A 27,486-nucleotide genomic window follows, 5' to 3' on the forward strand; every position below is an offset into this window, starting at 1 on the left:
TAGCTCCATATTTAATTGGACCCCAAATTATTATCACTTATTTGATTTGCAAATGCAAATCTCCAATGCCACATTCTGAATATGTTTCCACAAACAGGTAGAGCTCATAATTGACTGAATATTTAATTTGGATTGAACCTAAGAGTGAAGTGGAGCAGTAACCAGCACATTGTTTTATCTCTTTCTTATTCAGGCTAGAAAAACATGGCCTTTCAGATGTGATCTTATTTAGTACCAAATAACATAGTGCCCATTTGAAGATTAGAAGCACATCACTAGTTAAGTGATGTAAAGAAAACATAAAACTTACTACTTAGCTGGAGAAATCATTTACAAAATATTGTCATTAGTTCATGAATAAGGCAGATACCCCAAAAGAAACGTTTGATAGCCCAAAGTATGCCTGTGATGAATCCTATCAGTTCTTAAGGAAATCTCATTGTCTTTTTTATAGTTTTTACTTAAATTCCAGTTAGTTAACATCAGTGTAATATTAGTGTACAACTTAGTGATTCAACAGTTATATACAATACCCAGTGCATATCAACACAGGTGCACTTTTTTTTTTTCAATTTTTTATTTAAATTCCAGTTAGTTAACATACAGTGCGATGTTGGTTTCAGGAGTAGAATTCAGTGAATCATCACTTGCATACAAGACCCAGGGCTCATCATATCAAGTACACTCCCTAATCCCATTGTTTATATAAGTGATTAAGTGGTGAAGAAACACTTGGAAGAAAACATGAGCTCTGAGTAGGAAAAATAGCTTTTTCAAAACATAAATTAAACCTTCAAAAGCATAATAAACTAATTTCTTTGCAGCTTTTTTATTTTTTATTATTATTTTTTAAATATTTTATTTATTTATTCATGAGAGACACCCAGACAGACACAGGCAGAAGGAGAAGCAGGTTTCATGCAGGGAGCCCGACGTGGGACTCCATCCCAGGTCTCCAGGACCAGGCCCTGGGTTGAAGCCAGCGCTAAATCACTGGGCCACTGGGGCTGCCCCTCTTTGCAGCTTTTTAAAAAGCAAATACAGGCTTCCAATTATGGAATGAACAAGCCACAGGAATAAAAGACTAAGCATAGAGAATAGTCAATGATATTGTAATAGCCCTGTGTGGTGACAGATGGTAGCTAAGCTTGTGGTGAGCATAAAACAACATATAGAGGTATTGAATCACTATGTTGTACACCTGAAGCTAATGTAACCCTGTGTGTCAGCTATATTTAATATGTTGGCAAATCGAACTTCAATAAGATAGACAGATATATAGAGATATAGAGATATATAACAAAAAATACACAGTGAAAAGTTACTTTTAAATTACCATCCTGTCAGGGAAGGAAATCTCATCCAGAGGGGAAATTGCAATCATTAAAAAAGATTTTGATTCAGGGAAAATGGTGTGGCCATTTATTCATGTTTTAGATTATGAAGGGGGAAAAACATTTCTTAATGCCTGGCTTGTTAAGCTAGTCATGCATTTCACTGCAGGTTGTAAAACAGTAGAACATGCACAAGAGGCTCATAAGCATATTTTAGAGTTAGGAAATATCATTTACACTATTTTTATATTGTCAGTATAACCCCTAGATAATAAGAATAAGCTTTAAACTACTGTAAATCTACAGTTTTGCTCACCTTTGTATGATTTCATTTTTAATAGAGTGAAACTCACATCAATGAATATATGTTTAAGGGCTAAGCCTAATAAAGTAATACATTTACCACACAGAGATTTATTCAAATCTTGAACATATATAGCACAGCAAAATACTATTAAGCCAGTTTGTGGTTTTCAGTGAAGTTCATTGAGTAGATGGATTGAGGATTTTCTTTGTCGTAATAAAATTTTGACCAGGTCTTAATTGTTTTTTCTGTGCAGCCTGAACACTGATGCCGGAACTCCAACTGATCATAGGCACGAGTAGAGTGCTGTAGCAGTTACCTGCTTATCTAGTGCTGTAATTCTGTAGAATTAATACTCAAATTCTTAAAATATGGAATCTTCAATTAGTATTTGTTCATTAGGGATAAATAGAACCTTGCACGTACTGGGAAAATGTGCTAGTGAATAGGCTTCATAAGTTTTTAGGGGATAATCATAATGATGATTGAAAATGATACTTTACACTTTTATAACCCCTTTCTTCCATGGAGTTCATAGTGCTTCATAAATGTTATCACATTAATCCACACAGCATTGTAGTGTGGTAAGTAGGTGCTATAATTTTTGAGACAGAGAAAATGCTATTTCTAAATAGTGTGGCAGAAACTTAAATGTAGGCACATCCACTTTAAGCTGTGATTACTGTGAAATAGCTTTATATTTGGCTGACCTGGGATTTAACAGGAAATATGTGAGGAGGTAACTCATTTGTGCAAATGACCAATATTTGTTATCACTGAATTGGAGCTCACTTTTCTAAACAAAAACAAAAACAAACAAATAAAAAACACACTTGTAGTGTTCTTTAAGGGAATATAGACAGATCTAGTTTGCAGATTTTGCCATATCTAGTTCTTCCTTTGATCTGTTGAGAGTAAAACAAGTCATTTAATCCCTTTATACTAGCACATTCCTTATTTATAAAGAAGGCAATGATAAAAACACATACCCAAGCTGCTAAAAATATCCCCTTTATTCTTTTCTGCTCTCCTCCCATCTCCAATCCTGCTTCCTCTTTATTAAGCTATCAACAACTAAACAGACTGAAAAATCTATAGACATAAGAAAGGCAGATATGATGGACCACTCACATCATGGTTATTTTCTATTGTTCACTCTATGATCTAGACATGACCAGATGCCTAAGATGTTCCTGTAATTAGAATCAAATGGATCATTTGGCTTGAATTGTCCAGGAAATTGCCTTAAATATCTTTAACCATTTACTAAATGGAGGTCTGAACAAAGGCTGGTGGCAAATACCTGTCATTATTTTTATGCCTCCTGAGAATGTAATAGAGCAGTATTCCAAGTGTTTTGTTTGTTTTTTTTTTTTTTAGTATTCCAAGTGTTAAGTGGCATTCTAGTGATCAAAAAGTTTTAATGTCTCATCCTAATATGCCCTCCTTACACCAAGCAAAATCGAATCTATTATGTTATTTTTACATCTGCCCTAGAATTAATTGATGATGTGACAAAAGCACCACTCATCCTATGCAAAATTCCAACTGCGTTTTTAATCCATTCTCCAATAATCAGTTCCCTTTTTTGCACAACAATACATACAATGGCCACCTACTCTACACAGTTTTAAATGTTACATTAATTCATATCAATGTGATATTCGAGTCATTCCATGCTCTGAAGGAATCTCTTAAGGCACAGGAATTTGACTTCCTGTGTTCTTGATAGACTATAGAAGGTCTACATCCATAGAGTAGGTGTGCCGCTTTAATCTACTTCAGGGAAACAATGCCAAATTAGAAATAAATCACGGATAAGAAAAACAATCATGGATTGAGGCAAATACAATTTTTAAAAAAATTATTAATATCAGATATCTGAACTGAATAACAAATAGGTGTGATTAAAAATACAGCATCCAGAAATGTCTCATTATTATCTGATAGTCAAACGTGTACTAAACTATAGGGGAAATTGAAGAGCATTTTTAAATTAACTAAGTCACTTAAAAACAAACAAGAGTCTTTTAACAAATAGATGTGTTTCATTGTGCTTGACTGAACTATAAGAATCTTTTTGTTGTTGTTGTTGTTTCTGGTCTTTCCCCACATATCTGCCTTTTTTGTGACACGTGATTTTTAGCTTTTTACTTTCATAAGCTTCAGATGTATGCTACAGAAGGCAAGTCTCACACTTTTTGGGTTTGAAACAACCAGGCATGGTTCTTTAAAGATAATTCAATTGATCAGCAGAGGCTCACCTCCTGTAGGAAGGGGGCCACACCAGACTCCTGTGCCATGGTGTATGCCTATATCAGGCAGTGCTGTGCTAACAGAAGGACTATATGGACCTTCATTTTTATTTTAAAAGATCACATTTGTGTATATCAAATCCCCCTTTGACTTATCTTGTAAATCTTAAAGCAATAAACTGCGGCAGCTCTTTCCAAATGTTAGTGTGTATTGCTCCTTATAAATTCTCAAGCTTCCTAACATTCTTCTAAAGAGGTTTTGTTGGTTGCTCTCCCTGATCTTTAATTTTGTTTATATCTAGAATGAATATTAGATAATCTCTTTTGGAACTCAAGTGCAAACCTTCTTAAAAACATGAAACATTTAATTACTAATTGGCTATTTCCTGTTCCAAATGAAATGAGCATGCTGGGTTTGGATTGAAATTCAGCTACAGCTCTCCTCTATTTATGGTTCCAGATGTTTTTGTTTTATCTCGGAGTTTACTTTGACAGCTACTACTAAATGATAAATCACTCATATTATAGCTAAATGCATTTTGAAATTGAAATGTGGCAAACATTGAGATTGCTGTAAGCATCAATATCAATTAGCAGGTCAATATTGGCTCCTTCCTTATTATCACTCAGTATTGATATATGTAAAACAGTAACAATCTCAGCCATTATACAGCATGCTGCACAAGAGTCTATTTTGCTAGTATCATCTAAGTTAGGAGAAAAAGTTTTACCACTATGAAATCTCAATTTATTGTATTCTAGGTGGGAAAATTAATTCATATTAATACTGTCATCTTCTTGTTAGCCTAGTTTTTCTTTGGATTTTTGAGCTTCTGTAGAAATAGCTCCTGGTAGGCCTTCTAAACAAGCACATTTAATGAAGGGTATGGGCAGATATGTTTGTCTTTTTTTTTTTAATTTTTTTATTTATTTATGATAGTCACACACACACACACACAGAGAGAGGCAGAGACACAGGCAGAGGGAGAAGCAGACTCCATGCACCAGGAGCCCGACGTGGGATTCGATCCCGGGTCTCCAGGATCGCGCCCTGGGCCAAAGGCAGGCGCCAAACCGCTGCGCCACCCAGGGATCCCCTGTTTGTCTTTTTTTTAAGGCAGTAATTAAGCATAGTAAGAGAGATTTTTCAGAAATCATTTTTCTAAAGGGAAAATGGTGATTGCTTTTTACCATTTGTTACTGTGCTTATGGGCCTTTTTTATAAGATATTATTTTGTTTTGTTTCAAGTTTGTAATGTTCACAATTTATATTGCATGATTTTAGCTTTAGCTACATTGTATAAAATTCAATCCTGTTTTCCATTTGATGCTGAAGAGCTTTCCTTTGACATTCAGGCTGTTTACACAGAAAATGAGGTAGACTGGAAAACAGCAACGATCTGGCGAGTTTTCATAATGACTATTCGTAGATGCCACAAAGGAATTTGACCAATTTTCTGGGGTGATAGACTACTAAACAGTTCCCCCAAATTCAAATATTGTTTTGTTCCTGTCCTAGGTAAAGTTCAAGTGAATTCTACAGGATTTTTGGCAAAATATCTGGTTGCCCTCTAATGAAGTTTGGCCCTCTAGGTCATCTGACTAACATAGACTTTTATTCTTCTATTACTTTACCATTATCTTTATTTTTGGTTCTGAAGTATTATCCAGATAATTCCACTCACTCAACACAATATCTATATAGAGAAAAAAAGAAATATTTTAAAGATTTTATACACAAGGCTTAAAAGATATATTTTCCTCCTGACAATGCTAAATTTTGACCAGACTGAATTAATATCTTAGACTAAGCATATCAGTCCAAAAATGATAATGTACTTTCCTTTCTATGTAAATTTGATATATTCAACTCACAAATAGAGACTTTCATTGTTTCTTAAGCATGGGTGATGGACTTGTACATCCCACTTTATTTCCTCGTTCTTCTTTTGTGACCAACTACATTTTTATGATGTAGTTGGATAGAGACTCAGGTCATAAGCCATGACTATCAAAAAGAGCAAGGTTAGACAAAAGGAGGTAGAATTCCTTTTGGAAAATTGTTTCCAAGTATAATTTTATCCATACAATCAAATATGGATAGTATGCATTCTTTTGATTGCCAACATTTAAGTTTGACCAAACACATGGTTAAATTGGTAATCAGAACTAGTCTCCCTTCATGCAGTATACATAGTCTCAGGGTTAGTCTGGGGAGGGGAAATTCTAAATGTACAAAGCTATCATTACCTTAGATGATAGCCAGACACTCTTTTCTCCTTGTTGTGGTAAATCATAGGGATCTTGAACATAGCATTATGTGCAAAACGCGACAGTCATGTGGATAACTGTAGATATCACATTTTATGAAAGAAGTCTTATCAGTCTTCAAGGTCTTCAGTGCTGTGAGAAGAACAGATGCTGTAGCAAAAAATGGAAGATCTTTGAAAACTGACCCAATAACAATAGATGTGTTAAGAAATTTTAAATTTTACCAATATTAAATAAATCCTGTTACATCAGATGATTTAGGTTCCTGAAAATAGAAGTTCAGTATTTTTAAGCACATATCAGAATTATTCCTCAGAAGAACTAACTTGTTTTCTTTTTTTTAAAGGAGGTAACTATTACTGTTTAGCAATGGCACAACAGTTTTATTTGGCCTGAAAGGTCCTCACTGGCTTTACATAAATGAAGATGCTTGTGATTCCAGTTTATCTCTGAAACTATTCAACATGGAATTATTGCAATTGTGTTTATCAACAAAGCTTTGTTTACTGAAGCATCTATTCAGTCTGTTACATTAAAATAGGAAAATGTGTACAGTTTAAATGCAATGATGTAAACTTTGTCCTTGCATTCGATTGATCAGTTTAAGAATATGAGCTAAATCCTAATCTAATGGGTAAAGTAACTTGACCATATATGATGCTTTTCTATGCTCACTTCAGCTTGATTTTTGTCTTTTAAGGAAAAACAATGCTGTAATGTGTTAGAGACTAGAAACATATGTATGGTTTCTCTGTTCTGACATATATAAGTTAAAGTACACCTTCTTTGTTAAAAAAATGTACTTGCTAAACTTCAGTATGAATAAAAGCATTTTGATTTTGTCAGTTGTCACTGAGTTTTTATTTTCAAATTGCCAACTGCAGTCATTGAAGTAAAGTTATAATGCAAATCAAAATTCAGGAACTAGGTTGGTATTTGCAAAACTTTCTCTGGTTTGGTTATTTCCAAACAAATATGAACATCCGTCTTATTTCAGTTCACTAGTTTAAATAGGCCAATATTCTTGTCCTAAATTGTTCAATTGAATCACACCAGATTACCATTTCCTGGCTGTGTGTGCTTAGTGAACTTGCTTTTAGGAGGAAGGGTTGTATTGGGAAACAGAAAAAAATGTGGTAAATAAAAAACTGTAAAATCATTTCTGAACATCTGTTTTTCTAAAAAGTTTCTTCTTGAGAACCACCTCCAGTGAAGAACAAGAAAATGGAAATGGCATGTATCTATTCTGACCCAAAGAAACTTCTGTACATCCAAATATTCATTGTAGTCTAATGAAAAACCAAGGCTAGATTTTTAAAAAGCCTAATGAAAACCAAAACCAAAATTGTGGCCCTACCCTAGTTAATCTAAAATGTCTTCACCTTCTCTTTGGTTCATTCCCACTAAAATCCTTGAGTCTATCTAAATTCTGGTTCATCAAAGAGCCTCTCAGTTATTCCTACACATTGCTACTTCTACTCTTCACCGTGCCTTATAAAAGATGTGTTGTATTCCACAGCTGGCTCACCACAGACTGTAGGTCTTCTAATTCGGAATCATATTGCTTACTTCCAGATGTTTCTTCTCACCATCACCTCTTTATCACCCTTATTTATGGAAGTTTTAAGAGTCCTAAGATGATTGTAAGCTCATCCTCTGCTTTGGAAGAGAAATATCCCTCAGAGTTTTTGGTGGCTAAACAGGCCTGCTCTGGTAGTATGACCTCCTCCCACCATAACACAATAAAAAGGGTACCAAAGAGTCAATCACATGATATGCAGGATTGCATAATTCAAAGCTGAACGCAATGACCAGAGGAAGCATGTGCCCTTTGCTGCCCAACCCTCAGGGTTCCAGGTGCTCACTACTGTCTGTGGTTTAACCTCATCTGGTAGCAGTTATCCACACTGGCTTAACGTTGTTGGGGCAATTTGATTCTGAGTCTGGTGGATAGCTGGTACTTCCTAGGAAGTAGAAGCAACTATGGGATTCTTCTGATTATTTGAAGCTCACCTCATTGGCCCTTCTGAGGAGAATGGGAGCAGAAAATACTGGAATTGAAACCCACTCTGCACCCTCATGTTTCCTGGGATAGGATTGCTTTTTATTTCAATGCGAACCCTTGACCACCCTTCCGCCACCTCCTCCTCACCACTTCCTCCACCTCCTCTGACAACATAAGAACCTTAGTCTTGAGAAAAGAGCACAAGACAGGAATTCCTTCATTGCAGGGAAGTGGATTCACTGTATATCAATTATTTCTTAGGTATAAGCTGTCTTTTAGGGTTGGGAGGATCAGCATTACATCATTTCCCTCTCCTTGGAGATTGTATAATTTACATTTATCCTGAGACTGGCTAGAGGAGCTTGATTAGCTGCATGCAAATTTCAGGGACTGTGATCTCAAGTTCACTGCTTATGCACTAGTGGTGGGGGAAAACAACTGCTCCTACCTTCAGGCATAATCATAAGACTGTCATTCTTAATGATAATTCTAGTATAAGGGTCGTCTCATCTCTTTTAAAGTACCTAAAATTTTTGGAGATCCAATTGTCACTCTTCCCAACTACTACGTGTATAAATGAATGCCGAGGGATTTGGTCATGAAGGCTCCCCTCCATCAACAAACACCAACGTTGTGCCTTCTTACTCAGGGAAAAGTGTCTCTGTGGATGATGATCCAAAAATAACTTATAATAGAATCTTAGACTAATGGGTGTATGGGAGGACCTTTGAAGATCATCAGTAGCCTGATATCTCAAAGGGAGGCACATAATTAGTATTTGAACAATTACAATGCCAAGAAGATAATTCTTTCATTAGCAGCTTTTAGTATTAGAAAAGTGTAAACCGATAGTGAACCAAAATTTTGTCATTTCAACTTGAACTTGATAGAGAAAAACTAGCACAATCATACACATAGGTAAGTGATTCCTCATTAAAAATTATAGAAATCCATCAGATGTTATAGGTAATGGAAACAAATCAGTATGGTTTCTTCGTGTTTGCACTCATGTTCATGCATGTATGCCCACACACAGTATATAGACACAAAACACAACTTTTCTTTCTCAATGAGTTATTGAAATCAAATCTGAACCTTTTATAAATTTTACATGGTTCAATTGTCTCTTGAATAATATGAGCAGCTACATTATGAGATTGTAAAAAGAAAGGTAGGTATGCAGCTAGTAAGCTATCATCAGAAAAGGTAGAAGTAATCTCATATATAAAATGCCTAGATGTTGATGATAATTCTGAAGCTCAGCTCCTTAATGTTTTAAACAAATTCCCCTCTATTGACCTCATACTATCCATGTGAGATTTCTCCTTTTATGCATTATCTCAGTTACATTGCAATCTTTCTCTAAAGTTTCTAGTTTTAAACTAAATGATAGAACTGAGAACACAGCCAGGGACAATGTTTTAAGTCCTGATACATTAGACATATGGAAGACGGAAATTTCAGGAAAGTAAACACACTGATTTAGTAAAAGTAAGACTGCCTAGGATATCCAGGCATATTTATTAAATTTTTTGGAATTGATTTATGCTCCATCAACAATTTCCCTTACTTATTTGGGTTTTTTAATTTTTATTTTAAAAAATAATTTATTTATTTATTTATTTATCTGAGGGAGAGAGAGCTGTCAGGAGCCATAAGCGGGGGGGGAGGGAGGGCAGAGTAAGGGGGCAGAGAAAGGGGGGAAAGAAGGGGAGGGAGTCAAAGGAGGAAGAGGGACAAGCAGACGCCCCACTGAATGGGGAACCCTGCATGGATCTCTTTCCAGGATCCAAAGATCATGACCTGAGCTGAAGTCAGATGCTCAACAAACTGAAACACCCAGGCACTCTCTCCCTTACCTATTTGAATCAGAGAGTCGTGACAGGATGCACTACAATAAATGCAAATGCAGTTAAACCTTAATAATGAACTTTCCAGGCAATGACTTGTTAATTCATTGTGTTATGATGGGGGGAATGTTTTCTCATCTTTAGACAACTTTTCTTGAAGCAAGTTAAACACATTATACTCAGTTAATTTTATGCTGAAAATATACAATATGTAGCAATAAAGATATAACAGGAACCCATTAGAGAGATTAATCTGAGGGCAGTGTGGGATGGATTGAATGGAGATGGTACAGGAAGAGAGACAGTTACCTGTCATAAAATAACACTTTTACATTTTCTTCTACATATTTCTAATTTAAAAGCAGTTTTCCTTGTAATTAGAGATGGCACACTTGCTATCAATTTTTATAGATGTTTAAAATCTTAATTATGAAAATGTCAGTTATTCTGTGGGTTAATCAATATGAAGAAAATATTCTTAGCAAGGTTTAATATTTAGACTTAAGCTTCTACAAACATTAATAAAATCATTTGCCACAGAAAGTTTTATTTGAAATAAAACATTTCAACTAAAGACTCAGTTAACTTAATTCTTTCACCTTTACTCATACACTCAATCCTTGAATGCTTAATGACATAACAAAGGATCATCATTCATGTATAAACTATGGCTCCAGCTTGTCTCACCTTTTTTTCCTAACACCCAGTTTCAATCCGTTTGCTACTTTTATTTATTTATTTTTAATAAACTAATTTTTTATTGGTGTTCAATTTACCAACATACAGAATAACACCCAGTGCTCATCCAGTCAAGTGTCCCCCTCAGTGCCTGTCACCCATTCACCCCCACCCCCCCCTCCTCTTCCACCACCCCTAGTTCACTTCCCACAGTTAGGAGTCTTTATGTTCTGTCTCCCCTTCTGATATTTCCCACACATTTCTTCTCCCTTCCTTTATATTCCCTTTCACTATTATATATATTCCCCAAATGAATGAGAACATACACTGTTTGTTCTTCTCTGATTGACTTACTTCATTCAGCATAATACCCTCCAGCTCCATCCACGTTGAAGCAAATGGTGGGTATTTGTCGTTTCTAATGGCTGAGTAATATTCCATTGTATACATAGGCCACATCTTCTTTATCCATTCAGCTTTCGATGGACACCGAGGCTCCTTCCACAGTTTGGCTATTGTGGACATTGCTGCTGGAAACATCGGGGTGCAGGTGTCCCGGCATTTCATTGCATCTGAATCTTTGGGGTAAATCCCCAACAGTGCAATTGCTGGTCATAGGGCAGGTCTATTTTTAACTCTTTGAGGAACCTCCACACAGTTTTCCAGAGTGGCTGCACCAGTTCACATTCCCTCCAACAGTGTAAGAGGGTTCCCTTTTCTCCGCATCCTCTCCAACATTTGTTGTTTCCTGCCTTGTTAATTTTCCCCATTCTCACTGGTGTGAGGTGGTATCTTATTGTGGTTTTGATTTGTATTTCCCTGATCGCAAGTGATGCAGAGCATTTTCTCATGTGCATGTTGGCCATGTCTAGGTCTTCCTCTGTGAGATTTCTGTTCATGTCTTTTGCCCATTTCATGATTGGATTGTTTGTTTCTTTGGTGTTGAGTTTAATAAGTTCTTTATAGATTTTGGAAACTAGCCCTTTATCTGATACGCCATTTGCAAATATCTTCTCCCATTCTGTAGGTTGTCTTTTAGTTTTGTTGACTGTATCCTTTGCTGTGCAAAAGCTTCTTCTCTTGATGAAGTCCCAATAGTTCATTTTTGCTTTTGTTTCTTTTGCCTTCATGGATGTATCTTGCAAGAAGTTACTGTGGCCAAGTTCAAAATGGGTGTTGCCTGTATTCTCCTCTAGGATTTTGATGGAATCTTGTCTCACATTTAGATCTTTCATCCATTTTCAGTTTATCTTTGTGTATAGTGAAAGAGAGTGGTCTAGTTTCATTCTTCTGCATGTGGATGCCCAATTTTCCCAGCACCATTTATTGAAGAGACTGTCTTTCTTCCAATGGATAGTCTTTCCTCCTTTATCGAATATTAGTTGACCATAAAGTTCAGGGTCCACTTCTGGGTTCTCTATTCGCTTCCATTGATCTATGTGTCTGTTTTTGTGCCAGTACCACACTGTCTTGATGACCACAGCTTTGTAGTACAACCTGAAATCTGGCATTGTGATGCCCCCAGATATGGTTTTCTTTTTTAAAATTCCCCTGGCTATTCGGGGTCTTTTCTGATTCCACACAAATCTTAAGAAATGGACGCATTCCTGGAAAGCCACAAACTACCAAAACTGGAGCAGGAAGAAATAGAAAACCAGAACAGGCCAATCACCAGGGAGGAAATTGAAGCAGTCATCAAAAACCTCCCAAGACACAAGAGTCCAGGGCCAGATGGCTTCCCAGGGGAATTCTATCAAACGTTTAATGATTTCTTCTTTAAAAGATAGAAGCTTTCTTTCTGTTTGGAAAGATAGAAAGAGATGGAGTACTTCCAACTTCGTTCTATGAGGCGAGCATCCCCTTAATTCCAAAACCAGACAAAAACCCCACCAAAAAGGAGAATTACAGACCAATATCCCTGATGAACATGGATGCAAAAATTCTCAATAAGATACTAACCAATAGGATCCAACAACACATTAAGAAAATTATTCACCATGACCAAGTAGGATTTATCCCCGGGACACAAGGCTGGTTCAACACTCATAAAACAATCAATGTGATTCATCATATCAGCAAGGGAAAAACCAAGAACCATATGATCCTCTCATTAGATGCAGAGAAAGCATTTGACAAAATAGAGCATCCATTCCTGATCAAAACTCTTCAGAGTGTAGGGATAGAGGGAACATTCCTCAACATCTTAAAAGCCATCTACGAAAAGCCCACAGCAAATATCATTCTCAATGGGGAAGCACTAGGAGCCTTTCCCCTAAGATCAGGAACAAGACAGGGATGTCCACTCTCACCACTGCTATTCAACATAGTACTGGAAGTCCTAGCCTCAGCAATCAAACAACAAAAAGACATTAAAGGCATTCAAATTGGCAAAGAAGAAGTCAAACTCTCCCTCTTCACCGATGACATGATACTCTACATAGAAAACCCAAAAGCCTCCACCCCAAGATTGCTAGAACTCATACAGCAATTTGGTAGCGTTCCAGGATACAAAATCAATGCCCAGAAATCAATGGCATTTCTATACACTAACAATGAGACTGAAGAAAGAGAAATGGAGTCAATCCCATTTACAATTGCACCCAAAGGCATAAGATACCTAGGAATAAACCTAACCAAAGAGGTAAAGGATCTATACCCTAAAAACTATAGAATACTGCTGAAAGAAATTGAGGAAGACACAAAGAGATGGAAAAATATTCCATGCTCATGGATTGGCAGAATTAATATTGTGAAAATGTCAATGTTACCCAGGGCCATTTACAAGTTTAATGCAATCCCTATCAAAATACCATGGACTTTCTTTAGAGAGTTAGAACAAATTATTTTAAGATTCGTTTGCTACTTTTAGATGTTGGCTGTTCTACCACCTGAGAAGGCATGCTCCCTCTGAACCCTCATCCACTCTCTGTCACCTATACTTTCTTGTCCAGGATATCCCCAAAGTCAGAACTTCTACAACATTCACAGCCCCATGAGATTCCTTACTCTCATCACTCAATACATTGCAGTGGAGATGAAATAATTCCGTATCTTGCTATTAAGGATACCATGGTTGTTATATCCTTTGGGCTTATGATGGAACTCATAAGGAGGACAATTTTTTCCCATGGACAAGATTATTAGATTTGATAGGTAGCTGGGAGTTTTATTTTTTTTTAATTAATTATTTATTTATTTATTTATGATAGTCACAGAGAGAGAGAGAGAGGCAGAGACACAGGCAGAGGGAGAAGCAGGCTCCATGCACCGGGAGCCCGATGTGGGATTCGATCCCGGGTCTCCCAGGATCGCGCCCTGGGCCAAAGGCAGGCGCCAAACCACTGCGCCACCCAGGGATCCCTAGCTGGGAGTTTTAAAGCACTGATATTTTTATCTACAGATCAACTATTCTAGTAGTTCAATTGTATTTTTTTTTTTTGTTTAAGAAAGGAAACATTACAAATGACAAGATTGGGGGATCCCTGATCCCTGGGTGGCTCAGAGGTTTGGTGCCTGCCTTGGCCCATGGCGCGATCCTAGAGTCTCGGGATCGAGTCCTGCGTTAGGCTCCCGGCATGGAGCCTGCTTCTCCCTCCTCCTGTGTCTCTGCCTCTCTCTCTCTCTCTATGTCTGTCATAAAATAAATAAATAAATCTTTTAAAAAAACAAATGACAAGATTGATATAAAAATGTATTTTTTATTCTGAACAACTGAATCATCATGGAAACTCTTGAACACTTTCCAGTTGGAAATCAGAGGTTGCCTAGCAGTAATAACATGTAATTAGACTGTAACAGGAAAGAAAGTGAGGCACATAGATTTTCCCAATGACTAACATATGTTTTAATTTAATAATCACCATGCTGTACATTATATCCTAGAACTTATTTATACCTGGAAGTTTTACCTTCTGACCTCTTTCACTCAGTTTGCCCATCCCCATCCCCATCTCTGGAAACCACCAATATGTTATCTGAATCTATCATCTTAGGTTTTTAGAGATTCTACATCTAAATGAGATCATACAGTATTTTTCTTATATATATATATATTTTTTTCATTCATCATTGATGGACACTTAGGTTGCTTCCATGTCTACTATAAATAATGCTGCATAAACATGGGGATGCAGATATCTTTTCAAGATAGTGATTTCCTTTATTTTGGATAAATACCCAGAAGTGGGGTTTTTGGATCATATGGTAATTCTACTTTTACTTTTTGAGGAATCTCCATTCTGGTTTCCATAGTGGCTGTGCCAATTTACATTCCCAACAGTTTACAAGGGTTCCTTTTATTCCACATCCTACCCAACTCTCATAATTTCTTATCTTTTTGATAATAGCTATCCTAAAAGATATGAGACAGTAGCTCATTATGATTTTGGTTTATATTTCCCTGATGATTAGTGATTTGGGGCACCTTTTCATGTATCTGTTGGCCATTAAGATATCTTCTTTGGAAAAATGTCTGTTCAGTTCCTCTGTCCATTTTTAAATTGGTTTGTTTTTCTGATATTGAGTTGTGTGGGTTCTTTATATATTTTAGATACTAATCCTTTATCAGATATATGCTTTGCAAGTATCGTCTCCTATTCTTTAGGTTTCTTTATCATTTTGTTGATGGTTTCCTTTGCTATACAAAAGCTTTTTGGTTTGATGTAGTCCCACCTGTTTATTTTTGCTTTTGGTGTCAAATTAAAAAATAAATTATTTCTAAGACCACTGTCACAGAGATTACCCCACATGCTTTCATCTAGAAATCCTATAGTTTCAGGTCTTATGTTCAAATCTTTAATTTATTTTGAGCTGAATTTTGTGTATTCTGTAAGATTATGGCCCAATTTCATTCTTCTGGATGTGGCTGCCCAGTTTTCCGAACACCATTTATTGAATAAACTATCCTTTCCCTATTATATATTCTTGACTTCTTTGTTGCAAATTAATTTATCATATATGTATGGGTTTATTTCTGGACTATCTGTTCTGTTCCATTCATTGATGTGTCTGCTTATATGCCAATACCATATTGTTTTGATCACTAAAATTATTTTAAAGATTTAAATATCAGAGGGTGGCTATTTGGGATAAAAAAATCAATCACACAGAGGCACCTGGGTGGCTCAGAGGTGCAGCATCTGCCTTTGGCTCAGGTCTCAATCCTGGGGTCCTGAGATGCAGTCCCACATCAGGCTCCCCACAGGGAGCCGGCTTCTCCCTCTGCCTGTCTCTGCCTCTCTCTGTGTGTCTCTCATGAACTGCCTATTTCTCTGCCTCTCTCTCTGTGTCTTTCATGAATAAATAAAATCTTTTTAAAAATCAATCACATATATACCATGTATGCTTTATTTTCAAACTTCTGACACCTGATTTGTATTTTCTTTATGATCCAGGATTATAATCTTGATGTTTTCTTTTTTAAGATTTTATTTATTCATGAGAGACACAGAGATAATTTATATTTATATATATATTTATTTTCAATATACAATTTGCTTTAATATACAAAATGTAATAAATGTGCTTACATGGAATTTGCATGGATTTGCGAGTTTAATTTTTGAGAGAAACCATATAAGTAATTAAGTTAATATAGATTATTATCTATATTGTGTTGTGAAAATAAAGACTTCTCTAAGTATAACCCCTAAGACAGAAACCATAAAGGAAAAGATGGAGGAATCTTAGCAATCAACCACATCTGCATAGTAAACACAATAAAACAAAAAAGTTAGGGGTACCTGGGTGACTCTGACAGTTAAGCATCTGCCTTTAGCTCAGGTCATGATCCCAGAGTCCTGGGATGGAGCCCCACGTTGGATCAGCATGGAATGTGCTTATCCTTCTCCATCTCCCTCCAACCCCACTCATTCTCTGTCTCTCTCTGTCTCTCTCTCAAATGAATAAATAGAATCTTTTTAAAAAGTTAAAGAAAAATAATAGGTAAAACAAGAAGAAAAGAAAAGACAGGCAGGCAATATATTTGCAATATAGGCTGATAAAGGGGCAGTAACTTTATCATATAAAGAGTTATTGCCAAATAATAAGAAAAAGTCAAATGAAAAATGGACATGGCCAACATGCACATGAGAAAATGCTCTGCATCACTTGCCATCAGGGAAATACAAATCAAAACCACAATGAGATACCACCTCACACCAGTGAGAATGGGGAAAATTAACAAGGCAGGAAACCACAAATGTTGGAGAGGATGCGGAGAAAAGGGAACCCTCTTACACTGTTGGTGGGAATGTGAACTGGTGCAGCCACTCTGGAAAACTGTGTGGAGGTTCCTCAAAGAGTTAAAAATAGACCTGCCCTACGACCCAGCAATTGCACTGTTGGGGATTTACCCCAAAGATTCAGATGCAATGAAACGTCGGGACACCTGCACCCCGATGTTTCTATCAGGAATGGCCACAATAGCCAAACTGTGGAAGGAGCCTCGGTGTCCACCGAAAGATGAATGGATAAAGAAGATGTGGTTTATGTATACAATGGAATATTACTCAGCAATTAGAAACGACAAATACCCACCATTTGCTTCAACGTGGATGGAACTGGAGGGTATTATGCTGAGTGAAATAAGTCAATCGGAGAAGGACAAACAGTGTATGTTTTCATTCATTTGGGGAATATGAATAATAGTGAAAGGGAATATAAAGGAAGGGAAAAGAAATGTTGGGAAATACCAGGAAGGGAGACAGAACATAAAGACTCGTAACTCGGGGAAACGAACTAGGGGTGGTGGAAGGGGAGGAGGGCGGGTGTTGGAGGGGAATGGGTGACGGGCACTGAGGTGGACACTTGACGGGATGAGCACTGGGTGTTTTTCTGTATGTTGGTAAATTGAACACCAATAAAAATTAATTAAAAAAAAAAAAGAAAAATGGACACACTAACCACTTTATTAAAAAATTCAAATTTGAAGCATACTCAACATCACCTTTAATAAAATACAAATTGAAATGAGAAACCCTCTCTTACATATAGTATTAACAGAAAGGAAAAATAATAATTATGTGTAGTGTTAATGAATATTATGTGGAAAAATTAACTCTCACATTGCAATAGAAAATGTTTACTGTTAAACTTTTTGGAAGAAAATTTATCAATGTTTGAAAAAGCTTCATAAATTCACATATCTTTGACTTAGTAATAATCTTTAAAAATTTATTCTATAAAATCTTTGCCATAACTATATAAAAACGGATACAAAAGATTATTCACATCAGCACTTTTTTGTATCAAGAGAAAATGAAATAAACTTTAAATGTCCAGCAATAGATATTAAATAAATAATGATACCTCCATTGAGGGGACTTCTCTGAAGCCATGGATATTTTCTATATATAATAGACCTAAGAAAATGTTCACAATACATAAATAAGTGAAAAAAGTCAAACTATGAAACTGTGGGTACCATAATCACACAGAAACACACACAGACACATACACCTGTATGTCTATAATTACTACATTGTAAGGTTGGAAGTGTTACTGTATAAAAGTTGATTTTTTTCTGTTCCTAAAATTTTTTGACTGTGCTGTAATGTATATGGAATGTTATTATAGATGCTTACTTTTTAATAAGAATATGCATTAATAAGAATTGTGTTAAGAATATCCAGAACTAGTGTCAGCCATATTTTATTATTCAGGTTGGGTTCTAATTCATAGATAACTCTCTAAATAAAAGACACTGATTTACAAAATGTACAAAAGTTTCCAATTGCATTGTTATTTTCATAAAACTGTTCTTTTCTCATTACAAAAACAATATCATTTTATTGTTGATGATTTTCAAAGTATGTAAAAGACAAATCAAATACATTCTGCCTACAATTTTACCACCAATATATAATCACTTTTATTATATTTTTGAGTTATACCCTTTTCTTCTTATTTTTGTTATTAAAATAAAGATACAGATGTGGATCTAAAGCTTTTAAAAGTTGGAGTCTTATTGTACATACAATTTTGAATACAGCAAGTGTTTGGGTCTTGTTATCCACTCTGGCATTTTCTCTCTTTTAATTAGTGTATTTAGACCATATTTAATGTTTTTTATATTGAATGTTATTATTAATATAGTTTGTCTCATCTACTACATATATATCTATGTTCAATTCATTGTTCTGTTTTTTTCTCTTGTCATTTTGCCTTCTTTTCTTCTTTGCCTTAATTAAGCATTTTATATTATTAAATTTTGTCTTCATCCTTAGCATTTCAAATATATATATTTTTTAATTCTAAGTGGATGTCCTAGAGATTGCACTGTACATTTACAACTAATCCAAATCAACTTTTAAATAACACTATTCTTCTTCATGGGTAGTGTAAGTACTTTATAACATATTATTCCAAATTCCTCCCTTCCATATCTTATCATATTATTATTCATTTCAGTTATCCATAAACTATAATCATTGAATACATTGTTGCTATTATTATTTTGAATAAATAGCTATCTGAGACTGTCAAATCATTATTTTTATCTTTGCATTTATGCTTTAGATGTATCTATGGACATATATTAAAGCTCACTGATTCTTTCCATGGTCATGTTTACTCTATTGATGAACCTATTGAAAACATTCTTTGCTTCTTTTTATATTATTGTTGATTTCTAGCACATATTTTTTATTCTTTTTTATCATGTCCATCCCTCTACTCACATTAGTTATGTGGTTTCCCATGTTATCTTCTTTTTCTATTGGGGCCATTAGCATATTTATCATAATTATTTTAAATTCTATTGATAATTGCAAAATTTCTGTCATACTTTAGTCTGATTTTTAAAAGATTTTATTTATTTATTTGAAAGAGTGTGTGTGTGAAAGAGAGAGAGAGAGAGAGAGAGAGAGCAGGAGCAGGGGGGAGAGGTAAAGGGAGAGACAGACTCTGTGCTGAGCAGGAAGTCCATTGCAGGACTCTATCACAGTACCCTGGGATCATGACCTGAGCTGAAGGCAGATGCTTAACCAACGGAGCCATCCAGCCACCCCTTTAGTCTAATTTTGATCCTTTTTGTCTTTTCAACTGTCTTATTTGCCTTTTAGCATGTCTTGTTATTTCTTGTTCAGTCAAACCTGATATATTGGTGAAAGGTTTTGTTTTTCTGGCTGAGAGATAGTCTGTGTTTACCATTTGCTGTAGCTACCCTTAGGAATGGCTAAATTTTTCTCTAGTGTGCTTGTTTTTTTTTTTGTTTTTTTTTTACCTTAAATTGACACAATCTTTATTTGTTGATCATACCTCAATAAGGCTGGAAAAAATAAATTTGGTTGCATGTGAGAGTACAATATCATGCAAAAAATAACTTTTAAAAAGATATGCATTTTCTGATTAATATTAATATGCCATGTTCTACTTATTTTCCCTGGATTTTCTTTTTTTTTAAATAGACTTTATTATTTACAATGGTTTTAGTGTGCTTGTTTTTATCTCCATTGTTGTCTTTGGATTTTCCTAAGAGAGTCCAATTTAAATAGAGTCTGAAACTTGTAGTCCTTTAAGTTGTAGTCCACTATTATCATACAGTAGCCAGAATGATATGATAGTATGGTGTGAAGGAGAGGAGGAATTCTATACTCCTATGGCTAGTCCTCAGTCATTTAAGAGCATTGTCACTGTACTGTGACTTTCACAAGTGCTTCTTATATTTTTCTTTCCTTCGATGAGTCAGAGCAACCACAGGAGACTGAAGTTGGTTATTTCCCTTCCTCCAGGTTAGTTAGGGTCTAGTAAAAAAATAATAAGTGGGATTAGTCTCTATGAATAGTTTCTTTTAAAGATGTTCCATAATTAAGAAGAACAGAATCCTCTGATGTTTTTTAAAACAGCTACTTTTCCCTTTCCTGTGCCATAAGCTGAGGGGATTTTCCTCCAAAGTTCATCCAGTGGACATGGTGGGGCTCCAGAAGTTAAAATTTATAACATTTTGGAAGCCTTGCTAAGACTAGACATGCCAACTTTTTAATTCTCAAGTTAGGCTACCCCGAGCCTCCAGTAATTCATCAATTAGAGTTTAAGTGTTCCAACCAGTACTAACTTTAGACTTCTGCTACTGGTAAGCTGTAATTATCTGCATCAATTTTTCCAATTTTCCTGGCAATTGTTTGCCCTCTGATCTCAATTTTCTGATGAATATAAGAAGAGTTGCTGACTTTCAGATCACCTTCTTCTTGTGAGGACAATAGCAACAACTTGTAGTCTCTTAACCCATCAGATCAAAACCCTGAAGTCTCCTTGTGCATACTATTTTAGAATCTCTTTTATTCACATAGCAATATATAACATCACTTTTTACAATACGTTTTTTTAAGATTTTACTTATTTATTCATGAGACACACAGACAGAGAGAGGAAGAGACAGAGGCAGAGGAAGAAGTAGGCTCCATGTAAGGAGCCTGATGTGGGTCTTGATCTCAGGACTCCAGGATCACGCCCTCTGCTGAAGGCAGACACTCAACCACAGCCACCCAGGTGTCCCAATACAATAAGTTTTTTAATGACTTTATTCTATTGCACAATTCAGAGGTACAATAACTCAACTTATGTCATATTGTTAGATATGTAGGTTGTTTAAAATAATATCATTTTGAGCGAAATGGCAGAATAGAAATTCCCCTGCTCATATCTCTCCACAACAGCAATTTGACTTACATTCATGGAAAAAAAAGTGCCTTTGTGGGAGATTTGAGACCCATGTAGGAGATTGTGAAACACTAATCCAGCCCAAGACTAAGCAAGGTGATTTTAGGAAACAGGCTCATGCCCAGGTCACAATACCTTTTTTGTAATCCTGAATAAAGACCTAGAAACCCTGTGTACTTAGCTGCAGCCCCATTTGGCTTTGGTCCTGCCACCAGCACAATCTGCCATGAGACCTTGGAGGAGCCTCACCTGCCCATGCTTCAGGTAATAGACTAACTGAATCTGGTCCTGGCTATGGGCACTGAAGAGTCCTAGCCTCACTCAACTGTGATATGGGAGCAGTTCTGACTACCCAGGGACTCAACAAAAGACATGCCCATCCAGGCCCCAGTAGACAGGCCTACTGACCATGGTCTTATTGCAGATCCTGAAGCAGACCTGTGTACTGGATTTAGCCATTTTTAGACATTGACCATGGTCTGATTATAGACCCTGAGGCAGACCTATGACCTGGATATAGCCCTTTTTAGACATAGTCCAGGGAGAGTTTTACCTGCCCAAGAACTTGATAGAAGACATGTCTCTCTGTAACCATGGAAAGAAGATGGAAGACTTCAGTCCCAGGTGTTGACCCTGATGTTGCACTGAAATTTGGTTCCAGTCTTTCTCAGTTATGGTCTGAATCTAGGCCTGTCACCCAGGGATATTGCCCAGTGACTTACTGGGGTTACTCCCAGGGATCTGATGAGAGCCACACCCACCTGGTAACAGGCCCACCATATGTGGACCCAACTTCCCTGAAGCAGACTTATGTCCAGCACTAACCCTACTGACCAAGTCCTGGAGGGAATCCTGTTCATCTGTCACTGAAGGAGGATCCAAGGCCACCCAAATGCCAAGTAACAGTTGTACAAACCATAGATCCCACTACAGATGTGTTGACAGCCATGTGACCTGACTCAAGCCCTGCTTTTTTTTTTTTTTTTTTTTTTCCCATGGGACAATTTTGATGGAAACAGGAAGATGCAAATGAAAGCACTAGCTTGAGAGGTTCACAAGGAACCTGGTTGTTTTGGGTGGGAGGATTGAATGTGTGCCTAGGTAGAGGAGGGGGTAAGAGAGGCAAGTCTAGGGAGAGCAAATGTTTGAAGCTATGAGACGGGGAGAAGGAATATAAGGTTGAGAAGAGGAACCAGGAAAACGGTGAAGGTAGCCATTGTTAGGAGGAGGGGTAGGTGAGACCTAGCAAGACAGTAGGCTTGAGACGTGAAGATGGTCAAGCTGCTCTGACCCTTCTCAGCCACGGAGGCTTTGCTCACTTTTCTGCCAACCACCTAACTAATCCCAACTGAGAGCGGAGGAGTATTAACAACCTTAGATCCAATCCGATTGCCTAGAGCTGCTCCTCTGGATGTGTCCTGCTCGGCAGTATGACCAGTGTGAATACCAGATATCCAAATGACCACCAGGCTGTAACTGCCATTAACAAGACTCATTAACTGGTTTCACTAACCAGATTCAGTAACACAGTTTGAGGCTGAGAATTTTGAGGGAGGAATCTTGCCAGGAATATACAGGGTCCAGGGGAACTGTACTGACCCTACTGATGAAGGCACGAGACAGGTAAGGGTATTCTTGCTTTACTGTGGAGGGTGAGAGCACTGCTTCCTTCAGAGGAGGGAACAGAGCCAGGGAATAGGAATGGGGTGAGCAGGGCCAAGTGAGTCAGTGGGATACTCAGTGAGTCAGGAGTGATTACCTCAAGATGATACCCCAAAAGGCCAGAGAAAGGATGACCCAGGAACAGTCTGGCCTTCCTATAGGGCAGTGGTTCTCAAACTTCAGTGTACATCAAAATCACCTGAAGGCTTTGTTAACACCACATTGCTCTGACTCCCCTCCTTCGGCAGATTTCCTAATTCGGTAGTTCTGGGATCCTGGAGGCAATCCCATCAGTCCAGGGACCTGACAGGAGGAAGTCTTTACCTGCTGAACCAGTCTGTAAAGATGGGAATGAGTATTTGCACTTTCAAATGCACAAACAACACAAAACTACATGGATCACAAAGATTCAGGCAACTATATTATCACCAAAAATTGGTGATTCAGTAATTGACTCTAAAGAAATGAATATCTACAAATTACTTGACAAGAAAATAAAAAAATAATAATTTTCTTAAAGAATTTCCAAGAGATGCAAAAAAAACCCTCAAAAACCCCACAGATAGACAACTAAATGAAATTAAAAAATGAATGAACAAAATGAAAATCTAATAAGGAAGTGAAAACTGTACAAAAGAACCAAACAGAAATTCTTTAATTGATTAATATAATGATTGAGATTTGAAAATTCAATAGAAGTCTTCAACAAACAGACTCATTCAGAAGAAGGAAACAGTGAATTCAATGGAAGTTATTTGAAATTAGAGGAACAAAAAGAGCAAAGAATGAAAAAGGGTGAAGAAAAAAATACAGCCTATGGGGCACTGGATGAATTAATATATTTTTTAAAATATTTTATTTATTTATTTGAGAAAGAGAGACAGAGAGAGACAGTGAGAGTAAGAGCATTAGTGTGGGGCATGAGGTAGAGGGAGAGGGAGAAGCAGACTCCCAGCTATGCAGGAACCCCCCCCCCATGGAGGGCTTGATCCCAGGACCCTAGGATCATGACCTGAGCCAAAGGCAGACACTTAAATGACTGAGCCACTCAGATGCCCCTGAATTAATATATTTGCTGTGGGAGTCCCAAACTTGTAAATTAGAAAAGGACAGAAAGCATATTTAAAACATAATAATAGCTGAAAACTTCCTTAATCTTGGAAAATATATGGACATTCAGATTCATGGAGCTTAAGGAACTCCAAGAAAGATAAACTCAAAGAAGATCATTCCAAGATACATTATAATGAATTTGTCAAAATTCTAAGGTAAAGATATAAGTTGGAATGCAGCAGGAAGAAGCAACTCATCATATACAAGAGAACCTCAATATGGCTATCAGCAATTTCCTAAGCAGAAAACTTGCAGGCCAGTATGGAGTAGAATTATATATTCAATGATTTGAAAGACAGAATACAACCTTGCCAAATAAGAATACTGTACCTGTCAAAGAGAAACAAGATATTACCAGACAAACAAAAGCTGAAGAACTTAATCATTACTACTTCTGACTTATAAAAAAATGCTAAAGAGAGTTTTTCAAATTGAAATAAACTAATGCTAGTAACAACATGGAAACACGGGAAAGGATAAAACTCACCAGTAAAGGTCTAAGTACATAGCCAAATTCAGAATTCCCTACTATTGTGATGATGGAGTGTAAATCACTTTTAACTCTAGTATAAATTTACAAAAACAAAAGTATCAGTGTGTCTGGGTGGCTCAGTCAGTTAATCTTCCAATTCTTGATTTCAGGTTGGGTCATAATCTTAGGGTCATGGAATCAAGCCCTACATCAGGCTCAGCACTCAGCAGGGAGTCTGCTTCTCTGCTTCTCCCTTGCCCTCTGCCCCTCTCCCTGCTCATGTGTTCTCTCTTTCTCTCTAAAAATGAATAAACAGACCTTTTTAAAAACCTCAAAGTATCAAAAATAACTACATCCACAATAAATTATTGACTGATACACAATAGAAAAAGGTAGAAATTCTTATGTCAATCACATAAAAACTAGGGGAAGGAGAAGTGGAAGTGTGGAGCTTTTGTATGGGATTGAAAATCAGTTGCTGTCATCTTAAAATAGACTATTGTAATTATGTTTTTTAAAATATTTTATTTACTTCTTCATGAGAGACACATGGAGACAGAGAGGCAGAGAGAGGCAGAGGGAGAAGCAAGCACCCCTTGGGGACCCTGATGCAGGACTCAATCTCCAGACCCAGGATCATGCTCTGAGCCAAAGGCAGATGCTCAACCTCTGAGCTATCCGGGTGTCCCTATAAGTATGTTTTATGTAAGTCTTATGGTTACCACAAAGAAAAGAAAAAAAATTTCTAGTAGATACACAAAGGATAAAGAAAAAGGAACCAATGCATACCGGCACAAAATTATCAAAAAATCACAAAAGCAACACAACAAAAGAGGAAGATGGAAAAAATAAGAACTAAAATACAGTAGGAAAACAACTAAAATAATAGCAACTGTACATCCTTACCTATCAATAATTACTTATGTAATCATACTAAATTCTCCACTCAAAAGACAAGAGAATCTGAATGGATTAAAAAAAAACAAACCACATTCCATCAATGCTTTGCTTACAAGAGATTTAATTTTTTCACATTTTATTTATTTTTATTTTTTAATTGAAGAAATATTTAACTTCTAGTTAGTTAACATACAGTGCAATGTTGGCTTCAGGAGTAGAATTCAGTGATTCATCACTTACATATAACACCCAGGGCTCATCACAGGAAGTGATGAGCCCTTTCCTTAATACCCATCACCTATGTAGCTCATGGCTAACCCACCTCCCTGCATCATAAGAATCTCTTATGGTTTGCTTCCCTTTCTCCTTTTTTTTTTCTTTTTTGCCTTTCCAATATACTCATCTCTTTTGTTTCTCAAATTCCACATATGAGTGAAATCATATGGTATTATTTTTCTCTGACTGACTTATTTCACTTAGTATAATACAGTAACTCCATTTATGTCCTAGAAAATGGCAAGACTTCATTCTTTTTATGGTTGAGTAATATTCGATTGTAATGTATAATAATATAGTATGTATAATAATATATATTGTAATGTATAATATTGTAATGTATAATATATATTTAATATATAGCATTTATATATAATACTATTTATATATATATTTATAATATAATACTATATATGCACAAAAAATCTTATTTATCCATTCATCAATTGATGGACCTTTTGAACCTCTCCATAATCTTGCTGTTGTTAATAATGATGCTATAAACATGGGGCTGCATGTATCCCTTTAAATCTGTATTTTTGTAACATTTTGGTAAATACCTATTAGTGCAATTGCTGGGTCACAGGGTGGTTCTGTTTTGAACTTTTTGAGGAACTTGCTTACTCTTTTCTAGAATGGCTGTGCCAGTTTCAATTCCCATCCAACAATGCACGGGGGTTCCCCTTTTACACATTCTCGCCAACACCTGTCATTTCTTGTATTGTTAATTTTAGCCATTTTGACAACTGTGAGATAATATATCACCACGTTTTTTTATCATCATGTTTTGATTTGTATTTCCCTAATGATGAGTGATGTTGAGCATCTTTTTATGTGTTTCTTAGGCAACTGGTTGTATGCTTTAGAATATTGTTTGTTCATGTCTTCTATCCATTTCTTAACTGGATTATTTGTTTTTAGATGCTGAGTTTGATAAGCTCTCTATTGATTTTGGATATTAACCCTTTATGAGATATGTCATTTGCAAATATCTTCAACATTCCAGAGACCACCTTTTTGTTGATTGTTTGCTTCACTGTGCAGAATATTTTTATCTTGATGAAGTCCCAATAGTTCATTTATGTTTTTGTTTCCGGGGCCTCTTGAGACACATCTAGTAAGAAATTGCTATAGCTGATGTCAAAGAGATTGCTGTCTATGCTGTCTTCTAAGATTTTGATAGTTTCTTGTATCACATTAGATCTTCCACCATTTTGAATTTATGTTTGTATATGTTGTAAGGAAGTAGTCTAGTTTCATTCTACTGTCCAGTTTCCCAAACATGGCTGCTTAAAGATATTGCATTTTCTCCAATAGATATTCTTTCCTGGTTTGCCAAAGATTAGTTGACCATACAGTTGGGGTAAATTTCTGGATTTTCTATTCTGTCTCATTGACCTGAGTGTCTATTTTTTGTACCAGTACCATACTGTCTTGATGACTATAGCTTTGTAATATAGCTTGAAATCTGGAATAATGATGCCTGTTTTTTCTCTTTCAGTGTTGCTTTGCCTATTAAGAGATATTTGTGTTTCCATAAAAATTTTAGGATGGTTATACCTCTGTGAAAAATACTGGTAGTATTTTCACAAGCATTGCATTAAATATATAGATTGGTTTGAGTAGTTTAGTCATTTTAACAATGTTTGGTCTTCCAATCCAAGAGCATGAAATGCCTTCCCATTGTTTGTGTCCTCTTCAATTTCC

At 36.2% G+C, this 27,486-nt stretch overlaps 1 protein-coding gene across 1 annotated transcript in view; it reads left to right on the plus strand.

The window, feature by feature from the left end:
• Positions 1-7,006, plus strand: part of DACH2 (dachshund family transcription factor 2) — a 650,145-nt gene extending 643,139 nt beyond the window's left edge. Inside the window, exon 12 of the mRNA XM_072745035.1 lies at positions 1,895-7,006. Within this exon, the coding sequence (XP_072601136.1) occupies positions 1,895-1,899 (5 nt within the window). The 3' untranslated portion in view covers positions 1,900-7,006. The remainder of the gene's footprint in view (positions 1-1,894) is intronic.
• The last annotated feature ends 20,480 nt before the right edge of the window (positions 7,007-27,486 follow it).

Source organism: Vulpes vulpes, chromosome X (genome assembly GCF_048418805.1).
Source record: "Vulpes vulpes isolate BD-2025 chromosome X, VulVul3, whole genome shotgun sequence".
Lineage (NCBI taxonomy): Eukaryota > Metazoa > Chordata > Mammalia > Carnivora > Canidae > Vulpes > Vulpes vulpes.